Genomic DNA, 23,120 nt, shown 5'->3' with positions numbered 1-23,120 from the left:
TAAATCTTCTGTGTCGATAATTTTAATGTAGCACATCAAATCCACCAAAAAAAAAAAAAAAAAAAATGAATTTGGAGACTTATTTCAATAAGTAGAATGTTTTACATGGTGTATAGTATTGAATATTAAAAAACATCTGACTTACTTTAATTTAGATATGATTGAGCAAAATAATTGAAAAATTCTAATTACGATAGCGACTCAATGAAATTAAAAACAGGCCAATAAAATGGAATTTATTATTTGCATCTGTGACTCATATAATTAAATCACACCTCTGAAAAAAGTGAAGCAATTCTATTATGATAATAGTCTAAAAATTATCAAAGCTGTGTCCTTGGAAAATTCAAAAAAAGTAATTGACTTAAGTGCTGAAAATGTTAAATGAAATTTTCGAAAACAACTTCAGAGATAATTCAACCGAAAAGAAAAATTACCATTGGATAAAAATTTTGAAATTGCTGAAATCACTCCGCAGAAATTGATAAATTGTTCAGTTAAATTAACAGTGTGTCACTACGGTTTCAATTACAATCTTATAAGAAATAATAGTTTCAAATATGTGTTCACCTTGTTTGAGCTTATAGGTTAACAGACGGTTGTGCAAATCTCAAGACAATGAATGTTTAGCTATCAACTAATACACGGAGCGCAAAAGCGCTATATTATAATGCAAGTCAATTTGCGCAGTAGTAAAATAACATATTTATATGAATAACGCATACTAAAAGGTAATATGGAGAAATACGCTGTGTTAAATAGGAAAAGTCAAGGTAATAGTCTAATAGAGCAAAGCAGTTAATTGTTGAGAAATAAAGTACAGAGGTAAAATACGTTGTAAAAAATTTAAAATCAAAAAGTGCAATTTTAAAAAGGTAGTAGATGCTGAATGGAGTTCTCACAAATTTTATTGAGTAAAATTAAAGGCCAACAATGCGTTGAGTTAGTATGAAAGATTCAAATTAAGCGATATAAATAACGCTGTAAATCAATTTAGATATTAATTATAGAACTTACAATTATTCCACTTTTTGCTTTTTTTTTTCTTTTTTCTTTCATGCAATTAAAATATAGAAAATTACAGTTTATTTAATTGCAATTGCAATTAGCGTCACAAAGGAGCAAATTCAATTTGTATTTCAAATTAAAACAAATTAGAATCCAATCGAATTCAGTGCCCAATTACCTTATTCACTATTCTAATCAAGACTCTATCAACAATTAGATTGGAAAAAACGCATAAATAAAATGATGAAAATAAGTGGCTACCTGGCGCAGATTGTGCAAGCTAAATATTTGCGCAAAATTCTTGACAAAGGAATCTGGGGCATTTATAGAGAATTTTATGCAATTTAAAACTCATGCATAAGAATGAAATTGAGCTGTCAGAGCAATGGGAAAATCTTTAGCAAATATAACAACAATTTCTTATGTAAATCGAAGTTTCTTTGATGTAAGACATACTTTCAACATTGTTAATTAAGCAGCTGTTAATGGAGCGCAATGGAGCACAATAGCACTCACATAAATAGAGCTCAATGAGATGCAACAGCATCCCAATGAGGCGCAAAGGAACGACATGTCATTTTGTTTTCTCGGTTAGCTATTTTGCATTCCTCTTCGATTCAGATTTATATTTCTTATTTCACCCCAGTTATTATAAATTTCGGCAAATGTTTTCGATTCAAATTTTTGATGTTCAGTTCATCTGGTCCTTATCATTGATTGCAATGGAAGTTAAGGAACCGCTTTTTATCATTGTTTTACAATTTCGATTTTCATTCCCCAAGCTTTTGAATTATTTTACTAGTTTAGTTTAATTTAAATGTTTTGAAATCCAAGGATTTGATATATAAAGTTCTAGCTTAGAGGAAATTTCAGTTTGATGACTTTTGGGTTATATATATATATACGAGGACATTTAGGTATACCTGATACGAACATTGATTGAGTTTAAAGGTCAATGGCCACAGGCTAGCAGAGAAATTGGCATCGCACATAAAGATAAAAAATAATATATGAGACGAAACAACGATAATTGTTATTGCAACCCTGTTCGTACATTATGTATCAGATGAATAAAAATATTTGAGAAAGAAAAGCTGACAGAGAAATTTTTAAAATTAAAAATTAATACTTAGCTGTTCCTATTACTAAACTATTATCAAGAAGTTTCTTGAATTTTATCCCAGGTTTTTCTGAAATTTAGAAGATGAGTTGAAGAAAAAGGAATGAAAACACTATAAAACCAATCTTATTTTTGTATGAAAGAAAAAAAAAAACTTGAAATTCCCACTACTATTTTTATAAATTGTCATTGCAGGACAAAAGCCTGATTTTCAGCATGACGTATTTGAAGTTATTCCGTTCATCATTCTGCTTCAGCAGGTAGCATCGATAGATATCGCAAGCAATACATGCAAAAATTTATGTTTATGCTTTTCTATTTACGTGTGGGTGGGATCCTGATGCACTTAAAATGCCTTCCGGCGGTATCGGCGGCAAATTTGCTTATTTTCAGTTATTATGCTTTTGCTTGTCTGTGAGTACATTGCACATATTGTTATCTCTGAATGCATAGTATAAGTATAAGAGAGAAATATACTTTCAGGAAGAGAAAAAAATAGTATTTTCATCGAGAAATGTTTTTTAAAAAAAAAGCAAATTTAATATTTTCCTTTTTTGTATGCAACAGAATCCATTCAGTTGGTGAAGATTTTTATTTTATATTAGAATATTTGCCGAAAATGTTGAAATATTTGAAGGAGAAATTGCATAGCACAAGAAGAAATGAATTCTCAGCTCAGCAATGGCTCATATTGTCGAATTGCGATTAGAGAAAAACGAAAAAAGGAAAGAATGACTGATTTATATGAAAATATGTTGAAGACAGCACAGAAATTTTAGAATGAAAATTTTCGCTTTAACGATTTTTTGAAGAAACGGATCTGACCGTTGATTAATAGTAACAAAGGAACACTCAAAAAAGAACAGACTTTCTAGTTTTTTTTTTTTTTTTTCTTTTTGCAGCAAAGTCCGAAAAAAGCAAACAAAAACAAAAATAATTAAATCCTTTTTCAAAAAGATAACTAGTTATCATCAAATTCGAACCACTATTTTCAAGCATACAATGGCTGATTTCAAAATAATTAATTAGGGGTGTGTGCTTTATTAAAATTAAAATCAAATTTTATTTTTCTAAGTTTTCCATAAAAATTAAAATTTAAAAACAATGCTAAAAACTAAAGTAAACTTCAGAAGGTTGTCTTGAAGTGCAAAATATTGCAATGAAGTTGTAATGCTTAGCGCCATTTTAAGCAAAACCGAACAATTGGAAGTAATTGTTCCTTTCTACTCCAAAATAGCAGACAAGATATTTATTAGAAAAATTCGAAACTTAAATTTAATGAGAGAAGAAAGATGACTGGAAAAGATAAATAAAGTACTGAGGGAATGAAATGACAGTCGCAGTGCTTCTCCTATCTCCTCTGAACGGAGGACATCAGAGATTTATAATATTATTTCGTATTCTTTCTTCTTCTCCTTTCCCTTCCACTACACTTTCTCTGATCGCAACATCAATTCGGTCCGATCGCATTCGATAATCTCCTGAAATATGAATGCAAATTTTTATGCAGCACTGCTATTAAAGAAAGAAAAAAACTTTGAAATCAAAGTAATAACCTTTGCTGAAACTTTGCTAAAAATTCACTCTTCCACGTGTGACCTGACGTAATCTCATTTGGTGATAATAATCACTGATTTAATTGATAGTGGTGCATTTCAGATTACCATTCGTAGTGGAGTAAGCATAAAAACTATTTTAGCCATGTTGAAATTTCGAAACCAATCAATTTGTGAAGTATTCAGTTAAGACCAGAAAAAGTGATTTCAGTGATAAGTGAATGATTTCATTTAACAAACATTGAGAGTGTAGCATTCAAAGGATAGAATATCTATGGTTTGTTCTAAAAAACTTTAACTACATTAAATTTCAAAGTTAGGATATAGAAATTTCATAAGATTAATGTTTGAATTACCAGTCTTTGCAATTCTTCATTCTTGCCAAAAATTTATCAAGATAGAATTTTCATGGATTTAAACTTGAGAAAACTTCAAAATTTTTTCCAGTTTAATTTTATCTTCTATACAAAGTTAAAATGAACACATAAAAACTTTGTAAAATTGCAAAAACTAAGCATTTCTGTGTGATTACATTATGAATCTAAATTGAGAAATATTTAAGTTTACAAAATTTTATATAATTCAAAAATTTGGCAAAAACGAATTCTCTGAAACAAAGAAAAAAAACAAACAAAAACAAAAAACAGATTTTGTCAAAGACAAATTTTTAACAAATTTATCAAAAACGCAGAAAGATTAATAAAATGAGAAAAATTATTGCTTATAGGTTTTACCTTTCTATCCAATTAGATTTTAACTTTAATTTTCTTTTTACATTAATTACCGGATAGCAAATAAAATTGAGCATTGTAATAAAAAATGCAATAAGTCTTTTGTTCTCAGTTCAGTCCTTTTAATTTTTTCGTTGCATATTTCTTTTTAAAAACTGAGGAAGCAATGAAGTTTAAATCGGATGTAAACTCTAACTGAGTAACTTAAATTGATTTTTCTGAAAATCAAAAATCATTTTTTTTTACTTTTCTCATTTACAAATACGAAATTATCCTGCAATACATTCTTAAAGTGTAATTAGGTAACGAAAATGAACTGTGAGTAACCAGAATTGTTCTCTTATAAGAAAGAAATATTCCCATTAAAATCAATAAGAAAATATTGTTTATTGATTGATCATTATAAATACTTCAGAGTATCGATAATGATTTTAAAATATTCCCGAACAGCTATGATCAAAGAATACATTATGCATATCATTTGAACTAACTATGGAGACAGTACTCGATAACCGCCCAGCTTCGCTAGTGCTGAAAGAGCGCAAAGATTTGCATTGCAATTCGCTCTTATCTTTAAACAAAAAAAAGATGAAATTTACTTCCGTATTTTTTATCAATCTAAATTTTAGGTGAAAACGAGACATTTTATCAATTAGCATTTATATGATAATAAAAATAAGAAATCCACCGAATAATTATGAATGAAAAATGGAGAAAAGGAAAAACAAATCTGTTATCATTTTCTTCTGCGAATAGACTATCTTCCTCTGAAAATGATTTATTTAAAAAGAAATATAGAAATCTATTATAAAAAAGCAATAATTGCAATCTTCTTGCAAATGGTATGTCAAAATTATATGTTGTAGTCATTCTCTCAAAGTGAGCTGGTGCTTATCAGTTCATTTCCAACATTTATCATTAATAGGAAGTCACTAATTTTTCAAATTTAACGAGAAGATAACAAGACAAATTTATTATGTACAAATAAACTATTAGTAAAAGAGAGAAAATATTTGGTGTGTGGGAAAATGATAAGAGTGGTGTCAGTACTGTAATACTTTTTTCTCTGCTTCAATTCAATATAAGTAATAGTTTTTTTGGAGAAAGGAATTTCAAAATTCGTTGAATAAATTCATTTCGCTCTTTTCATTCGTTTAATCCAATGTTCAAATTTTGCTTTATTTAGAATTTAAAGAGATAATTGAATGATTAATACTTTTTCAGTACCTTCCATTGGTTTCAGTCGTTTTTTTAAATTTTTGTGCAAAAATTCATTCAATTGAATCCATCACAGTAATAAAAATTTTGTTTTCATTTTTGACTGAATCAAATAGATTACCGAAAACCACTGAGAGCAACAAAGTCAGTATGAAGGCGTATAAGACCAGTATTTGAAGGACAAAGGTTAAGGGTTATTAGCTAGATTGAGCAACAGCTGTGTTTCTTGCGATATTTGCTCTTTTATTTCTGATCAGCAACAGGTGTTGAAGGGTCGACAGACTCTATATTGCTTCTCATTGTTTAGTAGGGCATCATGTTGCACGCGGCGGTGCTTATACTTCTAGCTCACGTTGTTAACACGGAAGAAATAACAGAGCTTCCGGGAACACAGCATATGGAGATAAACTTTAAACATTATTCGGGATATTTTCAAGTTTCAGATACCCATCATTTGCATTACTGGTAGGTTCTGTTGAATTTACATCATGAAAATTTTAAAATATATGATTAAAAAAAAAATTAATCAGTTAATTTTTTTCCAGATATTTTTCACGTGGTAAGAGCTGAATTATTCTAGAAATCTTTGAAGCAAAATGACTTTGAGAAATGTCAATGCGTTGTTCAATTTTGAATAAAAAGTTCTGGTCAGGTACTTAATTAAACGGACTCTAATAAAAGGATGTCATATTAGGTTTGTGGAATCACAAAATGATGCAATGAAAGATCCGTTGATATTTTGGTTTAATGGTGGACCGGGCTGTTCATCGTTGGATGGTCTGTTGAATGAAATGGGTCCGTATGTTATCGGTGACGATGGAAAAACGCTTCATCACAATCCTCATGCATGGAATCAGGTATCCAGAGCCAGTTAGAATGATTCAATTATAAAATAATTTTTCAAAAACTATTTTTTCTTTAGTTGCATTGGAAAAATGAAAAATTGATTCAGTAACTTTCATTATCTTAATTAAATTAATTTTAGATGGCTTCTATAGTTTATATAGAATCACCTGCTGGAGTCGGTTATTCATATTCTACCAATGGGATTATTAAAACCGATGATAACCAGGTGCAATTTGGAAATAACTTTTTTATTCTGTGTTTAAAATTGTCAGCAATTCAATTCCCTGAAACTCCACCGATCATTACTGCAGAATCATATATCACTTAAATTAAGTGATATATGAATCATATATCATATATCACTTAATATATTACTTACTTGGACCATATTTTCTCTTCAAATCTTCTCAGCTTTTATTACCACATTGATTACGATATTATTTTGCTCTTATTTACCATCAACTGTACTGTTTTTCTGTTTTTGACTGATGAAAATCTACATTCGAAAGAAATCCAGGAGAGTTGGGACAAATCAATAATCAGCGGTGGTCTCTTTGAGATAACTCTTATTTACTGCTATATTAATTAGGGAAGAGTGAAGGGAGGACGATAAAAATTTCTGCACGGATCCGAAGAGTAAATCACTTTTATTATTTCCCTCTTTGTTTGCTTTATATTATTTATTTGTGCTTAATTCGAAATACTAATTAGTTATGAGATTCTAATGGAATTAAAATGCATTCTTGGAGAGGCGTTTTTGTAAATCAGCTGATGTCACTACTTGTTTGCTTTCTTCTTATGACTAATGCGAGTACGTGACTCAATAAGCTAACCAGATACTCGAATAAGTATTCATTTGATTTAAAACAAAGGCGCAAAAAAATATAACGCTGTACAAATCATTCTCTTGACTGCTTTGTCGTGAAATAGCTTATAGTAAAGAGTGAAGTAAAGGATATATCTCAAAATTTTATTTCGAACTTTATTTTTTATTTTAACTTTCAGTGAGCTTTTTTAGACAGCGCAGGAGAATTATGTGGCAATCAAAGAATTTTTCAAAGCTTTCCCAAACTTCCGTAATAATTCTGTCTATATCATGGGAGAAAGTTATGGTGGCGTTTACGTACCGACATTAACTGTTCTTGTTATTCGTGGTCTCGCAGAATTCCCGATGAATCTAAAGGTTTCTTCTTGACATTTTTCCTTCTTTTCTAGTTTAATGACTTCCGTTATTAATTTATAGTATATTCTGAGTTGTGAACTGCTTGCTATTTAAGATTAAGTCATTATTCACTATGGTACTTATAAAAAAGGTCACGTTTAACACATCAGTGATTGGAATATGAAGCGGAATTATCAGAACAAATGAATATTGAGGCGACTGAGTGATAAATGATCATTGGAAGAAGAATATCAACGTGAATGAATATTCTAAATTTAAAGTTTCTTTTCCAGATGTAAACTGCAAAACAATTTATAGTTCGTTATATGTACAGAATTTTAGGGCATCGCACTTGGAAATGGATACGTCAGTGAGGTGCTAAATATAGATACATCAATACAGTTCGCTTACAGCCACGGATTGGTTGATGAAAAAACGTGGAATGAGCTCCAAAACCGGTGTTGTCATGGCTGTATTAATACATGTGAACTGACAAATGTCACCAAAAAGGAATGTATAAGCAAGGGGAGTGCTTGTCATTTTTTAGGAAGTGTTTTCAAAATTTTTCATTGGTTTAATGACTCATTACAACTTTACTATTATACCGTAAAGTGAGGTAGGAACTGATCCAGTAGGAACCAATTAATAATATCTTGAAATGCCATCAGAACGATCTTCAAAAGATGTAATTTTGTTTGCTTCTTTTATTATTGCACTAATTTTTTTACCAATTTCGAACAGAGTTTTTGAAGGTCCAAAAAATTTTCCAATTTATATGGTCTGGTAATCTAAATCCGTATGATCTGTATCGTGACTGTATTTCAAATCCTGAGCTAAACAAAGCCCGAATACGTGTCATGAAATTTGGTCTTACTGAGCCAGCGAAGAAAAAGAAATCACTGAAATCTGTTTTGACCTATTTAAAAGTGAGTTTATTTCCACTATTTTATTTCTAACGTATCAAACAAAATCATATTTTTTTGCAGACTTTACTAATATATTTTAGTTGTTATTTTTTTAATTGTAAAATGCAATTTACTTTAAAATTTAAAAACCACAAAGTGTGTCTTTTCATAACTAAAATATGTTCCAACGCATAATTCTTAAATGACAAAATTCCTTTTCATTTTTACAAAATTTTGCAAATATTGTACCAATCAAATGTCATTTTAGCCTATCAATTCCTTCTCTGCAGATGCACCATGCATGAACGACTCAGCAATGATCCGATATATGAACAATGCGGAAGTGCGCCGTGCGCTTCACATTCCGGAGAATTTGCCTAAGTGGGATGTGTGTAGTGACGAGGTAGACATAATGCAATCCATAAGTTTTCAAATGACCATGTTTATAAGCAGTTGCTACCCATTTAAGGTTTAATTTTCATCAGAAACAAATCTTTTTACAGATCTCAACAACATATGAGAAAATATACGGCGATATGGCTCCTTTCGTAAAGGAAATAATTAAAGCAGGCGTTCGAGTGTTGTTGTATTATGGTGACACTGACATGGCATGCAATTTCATCATGGGACAACAGTTTTCTGCTTCGCTCAATTTGCCGGTATTCCTTTTAAATCTTTCTTACATTAATGAGTAATAATATTCAGTTATAAGTATCACTGTAAATTCGTGAATGACAAGCTGATAGTAGAGCTGCTTCGAGACATTCATTTTGTTGACACAACATCAGTCTAATGTTTGCAGAGGAAACGAAGAAAAGAACCATGGATGTTCGATTCTCAGATAGCTGGCTTCAAGACAGAGTATAAAGGTCTAACATTCCTAACTGTTCGTGGTGCTGGACATATGGCACCGCAATGGCGTGCACCGCAAATGCATTATGTCATCCAGCAGTTCATCAAATCCTTTTAAAAGAAAAAAGAAATGTCAAGAAGAACCTGTTGAACTTTATCACTGATTCCAACTATTAATATCGCATATTCATAGAATTCTGTCGTCAAATTTGTTCCATCGAATTTTCATGAAAATTCGCATTATCCTAATGCATTTTTCTCTATTTTATTTGTTTTCTGCGAAAGAAAATAAATTTTTAATTTGAATATTTACTGTCGGCCATAGGTCTTTTCTCCTATGATTTTCTTCCATTTCTTTGCTTCAAGCTAAAAAAAGAAGCATACAAAAAAAAAAAAAAAAAACCAATTATATTTGAGAAGATTTAATATTTGATATGATAATTGCTTCTCACTTAAATACTGCGAAACTAAAATACACAAACTCTAGGCTATATGAAATTATAGAATGAAAATTTTGGAAGTATTGTACATAAATTAATTTGAGTTTTACTGAACCAGTGGTCGTATTTATTCTACTGATGAATTTTAATTTTTTACTGGCGAGTGTTATGTTGGTCATTAGCAAAATATTTATAACTGTAGAGTGACAACAAATCTTACGTCAATTTTTTGACAAATTAATATGTAATTTGTTTTTTATTGAAAAGTAGATGCTAATAAGGTAACTGTGTTCTCAAACACAAATTGTAAATTAGCGCCTTAAAATGCTTCTAAGGTAATCATCTCCTTATAATGCTAATCCTATTGATGACTTTTCGTCTTACTTTCAATAATTTGTCCTTCAATAATGAACACTTTTAAGCTGTCCTTGGCAGAAATTTTTCAGTCTTTTTGATTTGATGGTGGAATATGGCTTATGTCTAGTCTGATGTAAAGGAGGAAGGAGTAAAAGTAAAATATGCATTGTAAAAGGTAGCTTTTTTCTACTTTGAATTTAAGTCCATTTTTGAAATCTTAGGAACTTCATCTTTATTTTTAGATTCATAGATTCAACCAAAAATAAAATGAGGGTCGGTTATTATGATGAAAATGATAAAGAACTGCTTCTATTATTCCATTTTCTCTCTGAGTAGGTCATTGAGCTAATTGAAAGTAGTGAATTTTCACGACACATTATCAGAATTTTAGAAAAAAAAATCCTTTCAACAATTTATTAAATTCCTTCCAACAGAAAGAGAAAAAAGAAACAGGAAAAAAGAATAAATAATGCAAAAAGAGCACTTTTTACATTTGTAAGTAAATAATATTCAAAAGCTGAATTCGTCCCTTACACTACATAAAGCTTTCAATCTGATTGGAATATTCCATTCCACTCATTTTATAATCTGTGTGAATCCGTTTCATAATTCTGCAATAGAATATACCTAACTTCTAAGTAAGACATCACAATTCCGAATTTAATTTATCACTTTTAGTCATTTTGTAGTTACAAACAGCAGCTAATCAATTAGTGGAAATGGAAATATTTATATGTATTTTCCGTTGTAATTTAATACTCTCTAGATTATTTTAACCTTATCATTACATTTAATCTGTTGGGTTATGATCATGTAGAACTGATTCTTCGATTTTCCAATAACAACTGCTATCTCATGTTAAATTCAAAGTCCACTTCTGTAGCCAAAGACCTTTAAATGCAGTATACTGTGAAAGCACCAATTAACATACATTCAGAGTTTATACTAAGCACTGAGTTTATTTGTCTACAGTTACATGCAGCAGTCGATTATTTCTGGATAGAAAAGATCAGATTGTGAATAATGTTGAATTGAAAGTTATCTTGAAAGACAGACAGATGGCATCAATGTCTCTCTCACCTTACTTTAAGTCAAGAATCATCAGACGATTTGAAGTGAAGGGTACATCTCTGAACTTCCTGTCACATTATTTTATTGTTATCCATGGTACTATCGAAATTCTAAAGTATCGAGGAAACATTGAACGGTTCCAGACACACCCCACCACCATATTCCATTGCACGTAACAGGAAATCCCTCCAGAAAACATGTTCCGGAAAAGAAACTAACATAAACGGCGGTACGATATGAAAATAAGGTTGGAAAGTTTCAGACAAAGAGAAATATGCGAGATTGTAGGGAACAGAGAATACGATCAGTCGCGAAAAGAAAAGTGGAAAGAGTAATTTTCATAAATTGCCAGAGTTGACGGGCAGGAAAGAGGGAATTATGGTGCACAGGTTGTCATGTGTTATTCGTTCTTCTCTGCTTGGGTTTTTAGTTGCTATTAAAGTAAGTATTAAGTGGATTAAGCATTAAACATTGACATTATCGAGGAGAAATGAATTGGTAACGAACTTTCATAACCAGTTCAATTCATAAAGGACACAAGGAATCACACATGATCTCCAGCAAGGTATGATTTCTTTATACTATATCGAAGAATTGAATTCTATGAGCAAAGTTAAGCCGAATTAGTTGTAGGTTGCTTCATTGGATATTTTGGCTGCTTTTTTGATATATTTTTGGTCACTACAGTGAACGAAATGAGATCTGACAACTCTCACTTGAAAGAGATATTTGACTAAAATTCGGAATTTCAGCATCGTCGGAAGAAACACTTGCCACGAATGCTTTCAACTCCATTTGATCTCAAGACTCATAATAGTGTCATTGCGCAAAATGGCAAAATTTCATTACGACATAACGGTTCACATTGAAATTTGCATAACTTTGGTGATTTGATAATGCAAAAAAAAAAAAAGTGTATCATTGTCTATCATTTCTGTGAACAAAAGGTGGTTTAATGTTAGATTTGAACTGATTCTGGGCCTTACTATTAATGTGATTTAGAAAACATTCCCGGTTCAAGTCTTTCGCCACGTTATTTCTTATGGCACAATGTAATGGGTAAAAGTGCTCGACCAGGTTTACTTAGATGCGACCTTCAACGACACGTAATTGAAAAAAGAATGAAATACTTGAGGTAATTGTGTACCTAATGTTTTTATGGTCTATAATTTGCTTTGAGTTGCTGGAGCACAGCTTAGAGCATACTTCAAACGTAATTGATATTTAGGATCAGCTGGCGACAACAAATACCGTTTACTTCATCGTTAGCATCAGGAGTGCATAGCATGGATATGGATCCCGTTGATAATCGATAGTAAGCTTTTGAATTTTTTTTTGACTCAAAAAGTCTACTTTATTAGATTAAATATAAAAATTGTTTAGCTTAATCTTTATCTGCTTAAGCTATGGCATTAAGTTGTTTCGTTTATTTCTCAAATTATGTGCTGGCCAGTTTTTTAGGTCAGCCAAAATTTAGTTGGATTTTTAGAGGAAATTTAAATTATACTATATAATGAATTTTTCATTCAAGTGTTTGTTTGAGAATTTGTTGATATTATAGTGATAAATATGGAAAAATTGAATTTATAGCTTGTTATGTGGTGCAGCTCGTGGTGAAATATCAATCGTGGATTTGGAAAGGCCGTTCCCAACCGATAGTCGGAGTCCGGTAGAACATACGGTTACTCCGTGCCGCGCAGCATGGTCCGTTCGTTCATTTATGGATTTGGCCTTAAAAAGTTATTTTGACGATTTTTTTTTCCTTTTTGTTCATTTCTTTTTTGCACTGATTTTTAATTCCATTTTATAGTTGGTATTAATTTGGAACTCTTTCCAGTTTGCATGGATCTTTGATAACGTGCTGTCAGTGGTATCCGCAGGACACGAGCACATTTATATCTTCGGATAGAGTTGGGAAAGTGAAGGCTCGTTTTCATTTTTCTTTTTTTTTTTTTCATTTAAATTAATAAATTATAGCTGGTTGAGTATAATTTGTATTCAGTTCATTGCGAAATTTGAAGTTGATTCATAGCTGGTTGTTCTATTTCTACATATATATATATTCTCATAAGCTTGTTACGCAGTTAAACAGGCCATATTAGCAGAAACCGGAATATCAGCGAAAGAACTACAAATAGTGGTCTTAATTGACTTTGAATAAAGAACTATTGGAAGTTATATCAAATTCATTAATCACTGAATACTTGATTTTTTTACATAAAAATGATTGCTACTTCATGCTCCTTTATTCTTTTAAATTTCAATAACATCAATAAAACTCTTTTGTTTCAGCTGTGGGACGCTAATAAAGCTGAAGTCATAGATGAATATTTCTTCGATAATGAAATAACAGAAATGCACTGGTGTAATGCTTTCATACGAAATCCACTTATAGCTGTGGCAAATCTAACCTCGAATATTATTCTTATAGACCCCAGGTGAATTTAACTTGTGTTGTTAGTTGCGTTAATGAAGAGTGTTGCTTCAGTTATTGCAACGGTCAATTATACTAAAAACATAAAGCAATTCTCTTAAACTATATGATTTCATAATTATTTGAAACTTTCTTGTAATTTTGCATAGCCATAACTTTTGGTTGTAATTTGACCAGCACAGTAATTTTGCATTTTTGACATATTTCATAACTCGTTTTGAAAATTGGTTCAGTCATGATGTCTTTTTTTTTCAGAGTTGGTGATTCTTCACATAATTTGAGATGGCCAGAGGAGCGGGTTTCATCGGTGAGATGGTCTTTAGAGAATGGAAATATTTTAACTAGCGGTTCTGTTCGTGGAAACATTACGGTTTGGGATGTCAGGTGAAAAATTCGGAATTGAGACATTTTTTTCATGTGATTGGTACTTACTAAATTTAAGAGTTTTTTCTACTTTTCAGCATAAAACGCACTTGGAAATTTTAATTTCTATGTAGTTTCTTCTTAACATATTCAGAGGTGATTTCCTGATATTTATTTTGGGAAATAGTATTTCTTGAATCTTCTCTTATTCAGTTTTTAAAATGTCTTATAACTGATCATATTGGTGTAATCTACAATCTTATTACGTTTCCCATAATGCTAGCATTTTTTATATTTTTAGCCTTAGACGTTGTCATAGTTTTAAATGCTTTCACATACGTTCTAACTGGTTTAGTGTAATTTGGACACCTAAAGCAGGAAAAATAGTACTATCAGTCAAAATCCTTTCAAAATTGCATCAGTCTGGAAGTTTTTTTTCTCTGGTCCACCTTCATACAACTGCACACACATTTCATCTGTTTGAAGTCAGTTACAGAAGTGCGAGGAGCCAATTAATGACTGTGACACCTTCTAATCGATTTTCGTGTCATTGTAAAGATTCTGGTGCTGAATGTATTAGTGGTTTGAGATTTTCAAACGATGGCTTATACCTTGTTTCATTGTCACTGAATCACACTTTCACCGTCTGGAGAGCTCATACAATGGAAATAATCAACCATGTTTGGGTATTTTTGATTTTTCAAAAATAGGAACATATCTCGGATCATTTTTTCAATCTCATTGTATAGTATACTTATTAAGAAAAAATGTGATCCGGAATTTCATAGGTTTTTCTTTTAAAAACCGTAGCTTCCTTTGTATTGACAACAGATGGTGTTGTAACAAATTTTCAACTTTTCTAGTGAACAGAGATTCATTGCCTTACTACAGCTCGAATTTTTTTTTCTAGTTACCTCAAGAATATACTACCAAAATCGCTCCATCTATTCGTTTCGATATATGTTCGGATGATGGAGTCTTACGTACTTGCACGCCTGTGGGTAACGAAGTACTCATTTTAACTCTAGACAAGAGGGATCAAGAAAACTTTCGCGTCCTTCTTGTGGGTCATTTTCAACAAGTCAACGCATGCGTATATCGCCAAAAGTATAATCAGGTTAGAGGGTAGTGTTTGCAGACATTAGATGTTTTTTTTTTTTTTTTTAAACTAAGAGAATATTGAGCTTTGGCGAAGGCGCTTGATTATTTTTTTAAAAAATAGGTTTTTTTCAAAGCTATTTTGGAAATACATAACTGTTTATGGTCCAGGTTATCAGTTCGGGAAATGATCGTATGATACATATCTGGAGTCCAGACATGGACGAACAGCTCCCAGACCAACAGTCAGAAAAAATCTCGAGATTGCAAGAAGATCGCTGGAGCGATGAAGAAGGAACACCAGGATCCAGTCATATGTAACGAACGGTCACTGTTATTGTTTCAGTTCTTTTTTTTTTCATTTTCTTCAGTGGTTTTTCACTTAAAAAAATCCATAACAGGTTACATATCTAAGATTCAGCATGTTTAAAAGATAGTGTTATTTACTATTTTCTTGATGTTTTTAATTTTTATTGTATTATCTCACCACTATTTCTTAAGTTTTATTTCTAATCTGGCATTTCCTAATTCATTTTTATTTGTATATGTATTCAGCAAATGAGTCATTTGTAATAATGGTTTTTTAGTCATCAAAAGTCGATGCTGATTATCGTATTTTTATCCTGAAAAATATTTTTTTCAAGTAAAAAAGGGATGTTTCAGAAGAAATCAAATCGTAATTGTACTTCGAATTGGCTGGTTTAAATAGAAATAAAAAAATTTTTTCATAATTAGTCATTGAAGTTTAGATCATTTTTTTTCTATACTGAAATATTACATCGGAATATATAGATTTTTTTCTTCGCTTTCTGTACTTACTATAATACGTGGCACTTTTTATTGTTATGAAGGAATTGATAAATTTTGATTCTTAACACATATACAAGGATTTGTTCTGGTATTTGAAATTAGAGATAGAAAAGAGGAAAAAGTCGATGAGAAAAGGTGATCGCCATAGCTTTTAATTAAGAGATCTTTAAATAGTAAGCTTTGATATGTGATTGCTTTTTTTTGCCATCATTTTTCTATCAAATTTTTTATATATTCTAATACTGAAAAAGGTGTAGGACTCACTAAAGAACTCAACAGTCATTGTGAATTCTCAGGAATGTGTGGAGACAGCTTCTCATATACATCTCTTTTCCCTATCTTTTAAAATCTTTTAATCAGAAGATTTACGATAATACTGACTGGAGGTGGCTCTGCTCCTTTCATGATATCATAATCATCGCTAGAAATGCTATTTATATCACTGATGTTTTGTCATTTCTAACGAATATTGTCGATTTTATGGACGTCGAATTCATCATTTTTAATGCTGTCGACGTCACTGTCGATGAATTTTCTTTCAAAACGGATAATTGAGAATCGTTGGAATTCATCGAAGCTATCGGCGTGGTTGGTATAGCTGTGCTAAAAAAAATCAAACATGCAAACACCACTTCAAGAAGTGACATACAGTTTCACAGATTCCATATTCTATTAATATATGGACAACAATAAGGTTGAGATAAAGATGAGTGGTTAGTGATTATCCACTAGCTAAGTCATAATTTCAGTTTTATGCAAAAAAGAACTAATGGGACAATGTGAATAATTTGTACTCGATACTTTGGACTAACAGTGTGAGTGTAACAATAGAAGTGTTTGTTGAAATTGTTGATATGGACGGAGAGACTGTTATCGAAGATGAAGTTGCTGATGTTGTTGTTGTGTACGTAGCTGTTGAAGTTCTACAATCATTTCCCAGTATCAAGAAATTAATTCATTAGGATAGGAAAATATTTTCTTTACCTAAAACTAGTCTACGTATCTTCGAAGAATTACGAAAAACCAAACCACTTGCAAACTTTCTAGCGAGATCAGGAGAGCTTTTTTATCAGGTGCTTACAATAATTTTCAATAAAATCAAAATTAAAAAGTTGAAAAAATTTAGACTTAAAATTAAAGACTTTAGCGGTTTTAAACTTTATATACTTACTGATATGAATCATCGGGTGTACGTTGCATGAATATAGTTATAATAACAATTGTAAATAATATAACAAAGATCAACAATGAACTAATGTAAAACTGTCGTTGTTTTTTTGTTAAATTCCACCACCAAATTTTTAACTTTAGAGTTAACGAATCATTATAAGTTTCTGCGAATCTGCAAGAATGTTCAAAAATTTTGTGAATGAAGTGAAAATTTCATTGTGATAAAGTGCAGTCGAAAATTTAGCGAATGAGAAAGTTAACAACTAAAACAGAAAGTAATCTCCAGAAGGGAAGCTCACTGATTTAATTATCAGTGTTGGGAAGCAGTTCCATCTGCTCACCTGCTTGAAGCATCGGTGACATTGCTATAGTTTGACATTTCAATTGCTTCATTTTCATGCATCGCTGGAATCATCGTTTCTTGCTAAATGAACATTAAGCGTGAAATATTCGTATCCGTAGCATAGCTCTAACAACTATTACAATATTAACTAAAATTGAAGTAAATGTTACTTATCCTTGGATTTCCCAAACAGTCAATTGTACTTTTATATTGTCTTTTATGAAGGCAATATAAATTAGTGTTAGCAATGACTAAACTTGAAAAAATCAAAGACTCGTACAGGTGAAATCATACCAAAACCACACTGAACAAAATTAAAATGAATTTAAATGAGCTGAACTGCATTTTTATACTGCCAGATATAACTTGCTAACAATTTTGCATACTTTTAAAAGACTTATTTTTGCATAATTTTCAGGACAAAAATTTTTAAATAAAAAATTCAGTGTTATTAAACAGAACATTGATAATTATATGACATAACAATTTATTAATTGCCAGCTTTCTCCTTTACTTTAGTTAAAGAAATTTGAATTCGGTGTTAACATACTTGATAACTAATGTTGAAAAATGTAAAATTTCAGGGTGAAAAATGGTTCTCACATCATCCCTTCTTTATAACAAAGTTTCATTTCGAAATTTGCACAAAGAACAAAGACGAATTCATAAATGAAGAATTTATTTAAAAGAACATGACAATGAATTTGACATGGAATGAAAAACAGTGTACAAAGATAGGAGTGTTCTTCCTGCCTTACTGATAACAGTGATAAATTTAGGCGCCACCCACAAAGACGATTGTCAGACGATCATACAGTTTGTATTAATGATAAGCTAATGAGTGAATATTACCACTCAAATTTAAATCGTCAGTGAAAAACTCGAAGCAAATGAAAAAAAAAAAAAATTCTACTTGTTCTCCTTGCTATTATCCTTTCATTCTCAGACTTCTCCTTCCTTTTCCTCAATTCAATGTTTGGAAAATGTATTTTCAAAGAGTAATACTCCACCGCTATTAAAATTTCAGGTCACACTTCAACCCAAAACTTTTGAAGGTAGTAACTGAATTCCATTGAACAGATCTGAAAAATGCTTATCATTAAAGCGCCAAATGTTGTGGTTCTTGAAAATTATTGAATGATGAAGTATCAGCAGATTAATCTTAAATAAAACATAAATCGGAATTGATAAACTTTAGAACAAACGGAAAAGAAAAAAAAAACAACTGGTGATGAATAATTGTTCAAGTACTAGATGATATCACTTCCTCGGCTATCGAAATTTTCAAGAAAATATGTCCAAGACAGTAAGAAATTTATAAAAGAATGATTTACGAAATATCATAGGAAACGATCACTAATTCACTAACCTTTTTTTCCGATGATTTAACCCAGCATTTGAATTATTTAAGAAAATGAAATATATTCAGCAATGCGACATTGCGCTTTTTTGCTACTACTTTGCATTTCTGAAATTTTACAACTATTATGTAGTTGCATTTACTGAAAAGCTTCAGTTTTTTGAAAATTTAAATTTTGGAAATCGTAACAAAACAAAGAAAAAGATTGAATTAAACGTCTCCAATTACATGCTGTACTGATGATCTTAACTTTATTCCTTGCAAGCGGCATTGCAAAATTCATTTCATACATTTTCCTTGTCTTCTCATTTTGTTTGGAAAAGTTCATTGATTTCAAGCATCTAATTACGATGAAAAGGATTAAATTCCATTCTACTTATATTTGTTTTAAAAGATGCAATTATATAAATAGTTCTACACTATCAGTTCTTTGCTTTCAAATAGCAAAACATAGTAAGTAAATCTCTCAAAAATTCCATTTATTTTCATCAAAACAGGAGGTTTTGCGGATGGAACAAACAGTTTTAATATTACAAATAATTTATGGCAAAGGAAAAATCCGAGAGATATTGCTAGAAAAAATGTTTTCATACTTCATACATCAAGCTCGAGTCAGAAATTCAAATTTATTTGTAAAAAGAAAACTTAAGAACTCAAAGTAGCTCTTAAGAAATTTAATTCCAAACTGCTTAAACATATCAGCTACCCAGCATTCCCCTGCAAATTTTACTTTTCTCTCTTCAACTTTGCACTTTAAATATTGCTAACATTTGTCTTATTACCATCATATAAATTTGATCACAAATTAGACTCCTCTAAAATCTAGAAATTTATAACCGAACTGGTAAAAATGTAGTCGTTCATTCCTACAAACAAAAACTGACCAATCAAAATATAGCCGTTCTCAATATGTGGGACCCAATCTCCAATAAATTATACAAACTTTATTATTTAATAACAAATAGTATCTGCAGAAAAGAGTGAAAAGAAAAAAAAACGCCAGCCAAATAAGCCCACACCACTAATTAGACCCGTTATTCCATCCTTCAGGTTTCTAATTGCTACTTCCAGTGCTGAAAGCTGTGATAAAAGGGAAACATAAGAGTTGAAAGTACAGTATAGGCTTCTTTTTATTACAAAATATAAATGCTACTTAAAAGTACTATATAAAAAGAAGCACAAAACAATGGATAGTATCACTGACATAGTTAGAGTGGAGGGAATGAAAGTTAGGATAAATTTTACAGGTTTTAAGAGAAATCAAAATATATATTTCGTTGTAAGCAAATGAAATAAGAAAAAAAGTGAGATATTCATATCTGACATGTAATTAATACAGTTAGACTATCACCAATATCACGCATAAAGAACATTACATTCAACTTCTCCCAATAAGAAAGAAAAAAAAAATCTATCGAAATGCTAAGAAAAAATCCCCAATATCCATGACTGTAATTCTTCTCTAAGAGAACTCAATTCACCTATGTCACTGGAATTCACCATTGATTCAGAGCTTAACACAACTTATAATAAAGAGTTCAAGAAAGCAGCAAGGACGAACTATAAAATACAAAGATTACGCAAAGATAAAAGGTACAAAAGCAATACGAACCAAAAAGTGGACTGACACATACAACAAATCAATAAATCTAAACAAATGTACTTTCTTAATGCCTTTAAACAAATATACTTTCTTAAACTTTCTTAATTGCCTAATTCCCTATGTTTTTTATTTTCCTCTTCTTTCAAAGAATATACTTCCTATGTGCATAGGAAGTATTAAGTGGAAAAATTTTCACAGAAGCTAACACCCCAGCTAAAAGTTGCAAATGATAAACAAACTCCAAATTCCGCTGTCAGATCTGGTCACCCATCGCAACCTTATTTGTCTGCAAATAAAAAAGATAAAATCCAAATTATGAATTGTGAATTTTTGTTATACATTATTTTAGGAGAATTAGAAGTTCAATTTAAAGCGTAGATGTTCTATACTTAATTTTGTTTGGCTCCCAACCCTGTTCTCATCAAGAAATACCGAAGCTACTAGAAATAGCTTTTATATATTTTCATACATTTTGATAAAGCAGTAATTGTTAAAATCAAAAAGAACGAGAAATGGTTTCCACGACAAAGAAGAAACATTATTAAACGCTACTTACTACCACATTTTTTCAATTTAAATGAGGCTGTAAAAACATTAAAATTGCCTTCCTATCTATATGGAAAAAAAAAGTGGTAGTAAATTCACATTTACCTGCACTATGCCAGTAATCATACCAAAAAGGCCAATTGCAGACGCAAATATTTCAATAATTAAAATTTTTACAAACAAAGCCGGATTTGAAGCATCTGCCAAAGCTGCACCGCTGCCCACAATGCCTGCAATGTAATTAAAGCTGAAAAATTGCACACCAAAAACTATGAGATTTCTACAGATCATGTTAAAAAATAGATATTGTGTAATGAATTTCATATAATCCACGATTATAAGCGCGTCTGTTTAATCCTCCTACCATTACTAAAGTATAACTACATGCAAAATATGAAAAATCTTTTTTTCATATGCATTAATATGAAAATTTAATCATATAGCAGTAAAACTAGCCTATGGACAAGCCACACACGAAATTGCTGAAACCAACAGTAAGCCCACCACCAAAAATCATATACCCACTAGCAATGTTTTTGGACAGGACCACATCTGATGCGATAGCTCGATTGAATCCCTGCAAATATGATATTTATAGTTGAGAATTCTTTTCTCAATCATCAAAATTAACATAAGGAATATGAAAAGCAACGTAATATGTTGGTTTTCAGTTTCCCATGCAAAAAATACGACTCATTACAAGTCATGCATTGCTAGTCTCCTTCAAAAATGCATGGCTATGCTCATTATTATTTATTTATAGCTGCAAAACTGCTTTAAATTCTCAAACTTCAGCTATAGTTGCCAAAAGTTAGCGGTATTCTTAACGCAAAAAATCCTGTCAGTCTATAATTAAAATCAGACGATATTACTAACTACAGTTAAATTTGATTTTTGGTTTCTTGAAGCTTTCAGAAAGACAATTAACAAGGGAACAGAAAAAAAAAGGAAAGAAGCGAGAACAATAGATCTTTTGCACACCAACTGGAAATAATTCTCTTATATAATTTGACTGTTTACTCATCTAACTTTGAAATGAAAGACTTACATGAATTTTACCAAGGAATACAAATGCCATTATAATACCAAAAATAGCAACGGCTTCACAAAATATAATTGAAATTAAATTCTTCGTTCGAATTCGAGGTGCTTTCACGCCACCGCCTAAAATCGATACTCCTGTCGTAAATATTCCCCTGAAAAGTTTCTTAAAAGAGCACAAAAGTGAGCCCAGTGCAAATTTGATTAGGGATATCAGGTTAATTAGAATAAATTAACATCCAAAGTCATTAAAAAATATTAAAAGTTAACATACCATCCAGCTCCCAAAACAGATAAAGACAAGGAGCAAGCAATACCCAAAGCAGCCCACATATGCGGTGATGTGGCTGTCAGGAACCAAGCGATATCAAAGCGATATCCTTGCTCGGTAAACATAAAAAAAAGTGCTGAAAGAACACAGAACGTAAATCCGTTATTTCAGATAGGTTGAAAAATCAGCACAAAGTATAATTTAGCTTCAGTTACTCATGCTCATTGATTTTAAACTGAGTCGTCACCGAAAAATCCTCCATTTTGCATAATGTCCGTATTGATATTTCCTAGTTTGGTCTTTTCAGTTTGATTTTTAATTTCATTTTCTTTCTTTATATGCAATATAATTTCCTCACTCGCCGTATTCTTATTAATGTTTGCCGCAATACAACAGATACTTAAAGTTCAGCATGAATTAGATTCCAAACTTTTATCTGTTTGCTTCTGGGAAGGACTCTTCAATTCTTTTTTAAGAACAAGAGACAAAATAATTTGATATACTTCACATACAATGAACCTAACAGTTTATATCACACCAGTGAAAAGGTTTTAATTTTAACTATATAAACAACAAAAATGGAGTAAATGCAACAGTGCAGTAAAACTTACCGGTGCCAATGAAGATGAAAGATGCTAATATCAAAACGACATAAAACGTCTTCAGCATGGTCGACATTGTTGCTCCTATTTCAGTAGACAGAGCTATTCAATACACGTGCAATTTACCCGAAAAAATTGGTTGCTTTTCACTTGGATCAACAGTAAAACTAACAGAGGATTGGGATGGAATGCAGTAGGACACAACAGTTACAT

At 31.1% G+C, this 23,120-nt stretch overlaps 5 protein-coding genes across 6 annotated transcripts; 2 read left to right on the top strand and 3 right to left on the bottom strand.

The window, feature by feature from the left end:
- Positions 1-3,502: 3,502 nt before the first annotated feature.
- On the bottom strand, positions 3,503-3,831 carry Bm13385 (Uncharacterized protein; the record flags this gene model as incomplete). Its single annotated transcript, XM_043079051.1, has 3 exons — positions 3,503-3,609; positions 3,685-3,700; positions 3,793-3,831. 3 exons carry the CDS (start codon positions 3,829-3,831, stop codon positions 3,503-3,505), a joined length of 162 nt encoding a protein of 53 aa, XP_042934985.1.
- Positions 3,832-5,949: 2,118 nt separating this feature from the next.
- Positions 5,950-9,516, top strand: Bm3985 (Uncharacterized protein; the record flags this gene model as incomplete). Of its 2 annotated transcripts, none has more annotated exons than XM_001900053.2 (9): positions 5,950-6,098; positions 6,328-6,490; positions 6,619-6,705; positions 7,498-7,662; positions 7,984-8,139; positions 8,394-8,567; positions 8,815-8,949; positions 9,050-9,205; positions 9,349-9,516. In XM_001900053.2, 9 exons carry the CDS (start codon positions 5,950-5,952, stop codon positions 9,514-9,516), a joined length of 1,353 nt encoding a protein of 450 aa, XP_001900088.1. The 2 variants fall into 2 exon arrangements, with proteins under 2 accessions (XP_001900088.1, XP_042934984.1); XM_043079050.1 differs by having other exon boundaries at positions 7,984-8,193.
- A 2,300-nt stretch (positions 9,517-11,816) lies between these two features.
- Bm8942 (Uncharacterized protein) lies at positions 11,817-15,482 on the top strand (the record flags this gene model as incomplete). Its single annotated transcript, XM_043079049.1, has 11 exons — positions 11,817-11,831; positions 12,019-12,124; positions 12,269-12,401; positions 12,495-12,581; positions 12,857-12,970; positions 13,104-13,185; positions 13,559-13,704; positions 13,956-14,084; positions 14,560-14,749; positions 14,974-15,180; positions 15,333-15,482. The coding sequence occupies 11 exons, from the start codon at positions 11,817-11,819 to the stop codon at positions 15,480-15,482; spliced, it is 1,359 nt and encodes a 452-aa protein (XP_042934983.1).
- Positions 15,483-16,405: 923 nt separating this feature from the next.
- Positions 16,406-17,556, bottom strand: Bm8943 (Uncharacterized protein; the record flags this gene model as incomplete). Its single annotated transcript, XM_043079048.1, has 4 exons — positions 16,406-16,574; positions 16,784-16,894; positions 17,143-17,313; positions 17,483-17,556. The coding sequence occupies 4 exons, from the start codon at positions 17,554-17,556 to the stop codon at positions 16,406-16,408; spliced, it is 525 nt and encodes a 174-aa protein (XP_042934982.1).
- A 3,144-nt stretch (positions 17,557-20,700) lies between these two features.
- Positions 20,701-22,983, bottom strand: Bma-vha-4 (Uncharacterized protein; the record flags this gene model as incomplete). The annotated part of the gene is made up of 6 exons (XM_043079047.1): positions 20,701-20,733; positions 21,099-21,223; positions 21,465-21,570; positions 22,042-22,189; positions 22,309-22,441; positions 22,917-22,983. 6 exons carry the CDS (start codon positions 22,981-22,983, stop codon positions 20,701-20,703), a joined length of 612 nt encoding a protein of 203 aa, XP_042934981.1.
- Between the last annotated feature and the right edge of the window lie 137 nt (positions 22,984-23,120).

This window comes from Brugia malayi (assembly GCF_000002995.4).
Source record: "Brugia malayi strain FR3 genome assembly, contig: Bm_v4_Chr2_contig_001, whole genome shotgun sequence".
Taxonomy (NCBI): Eukaryota; Metazoa; Nematoda; class Chromadorea; order Rhabditida; family Onchocercidae; genus Brugia; species Brugia malayi.
Note: the sequence above shows the minus strand (reverse complement) of the source record. Positions and strands in the feature narration are given on the sequence as shown.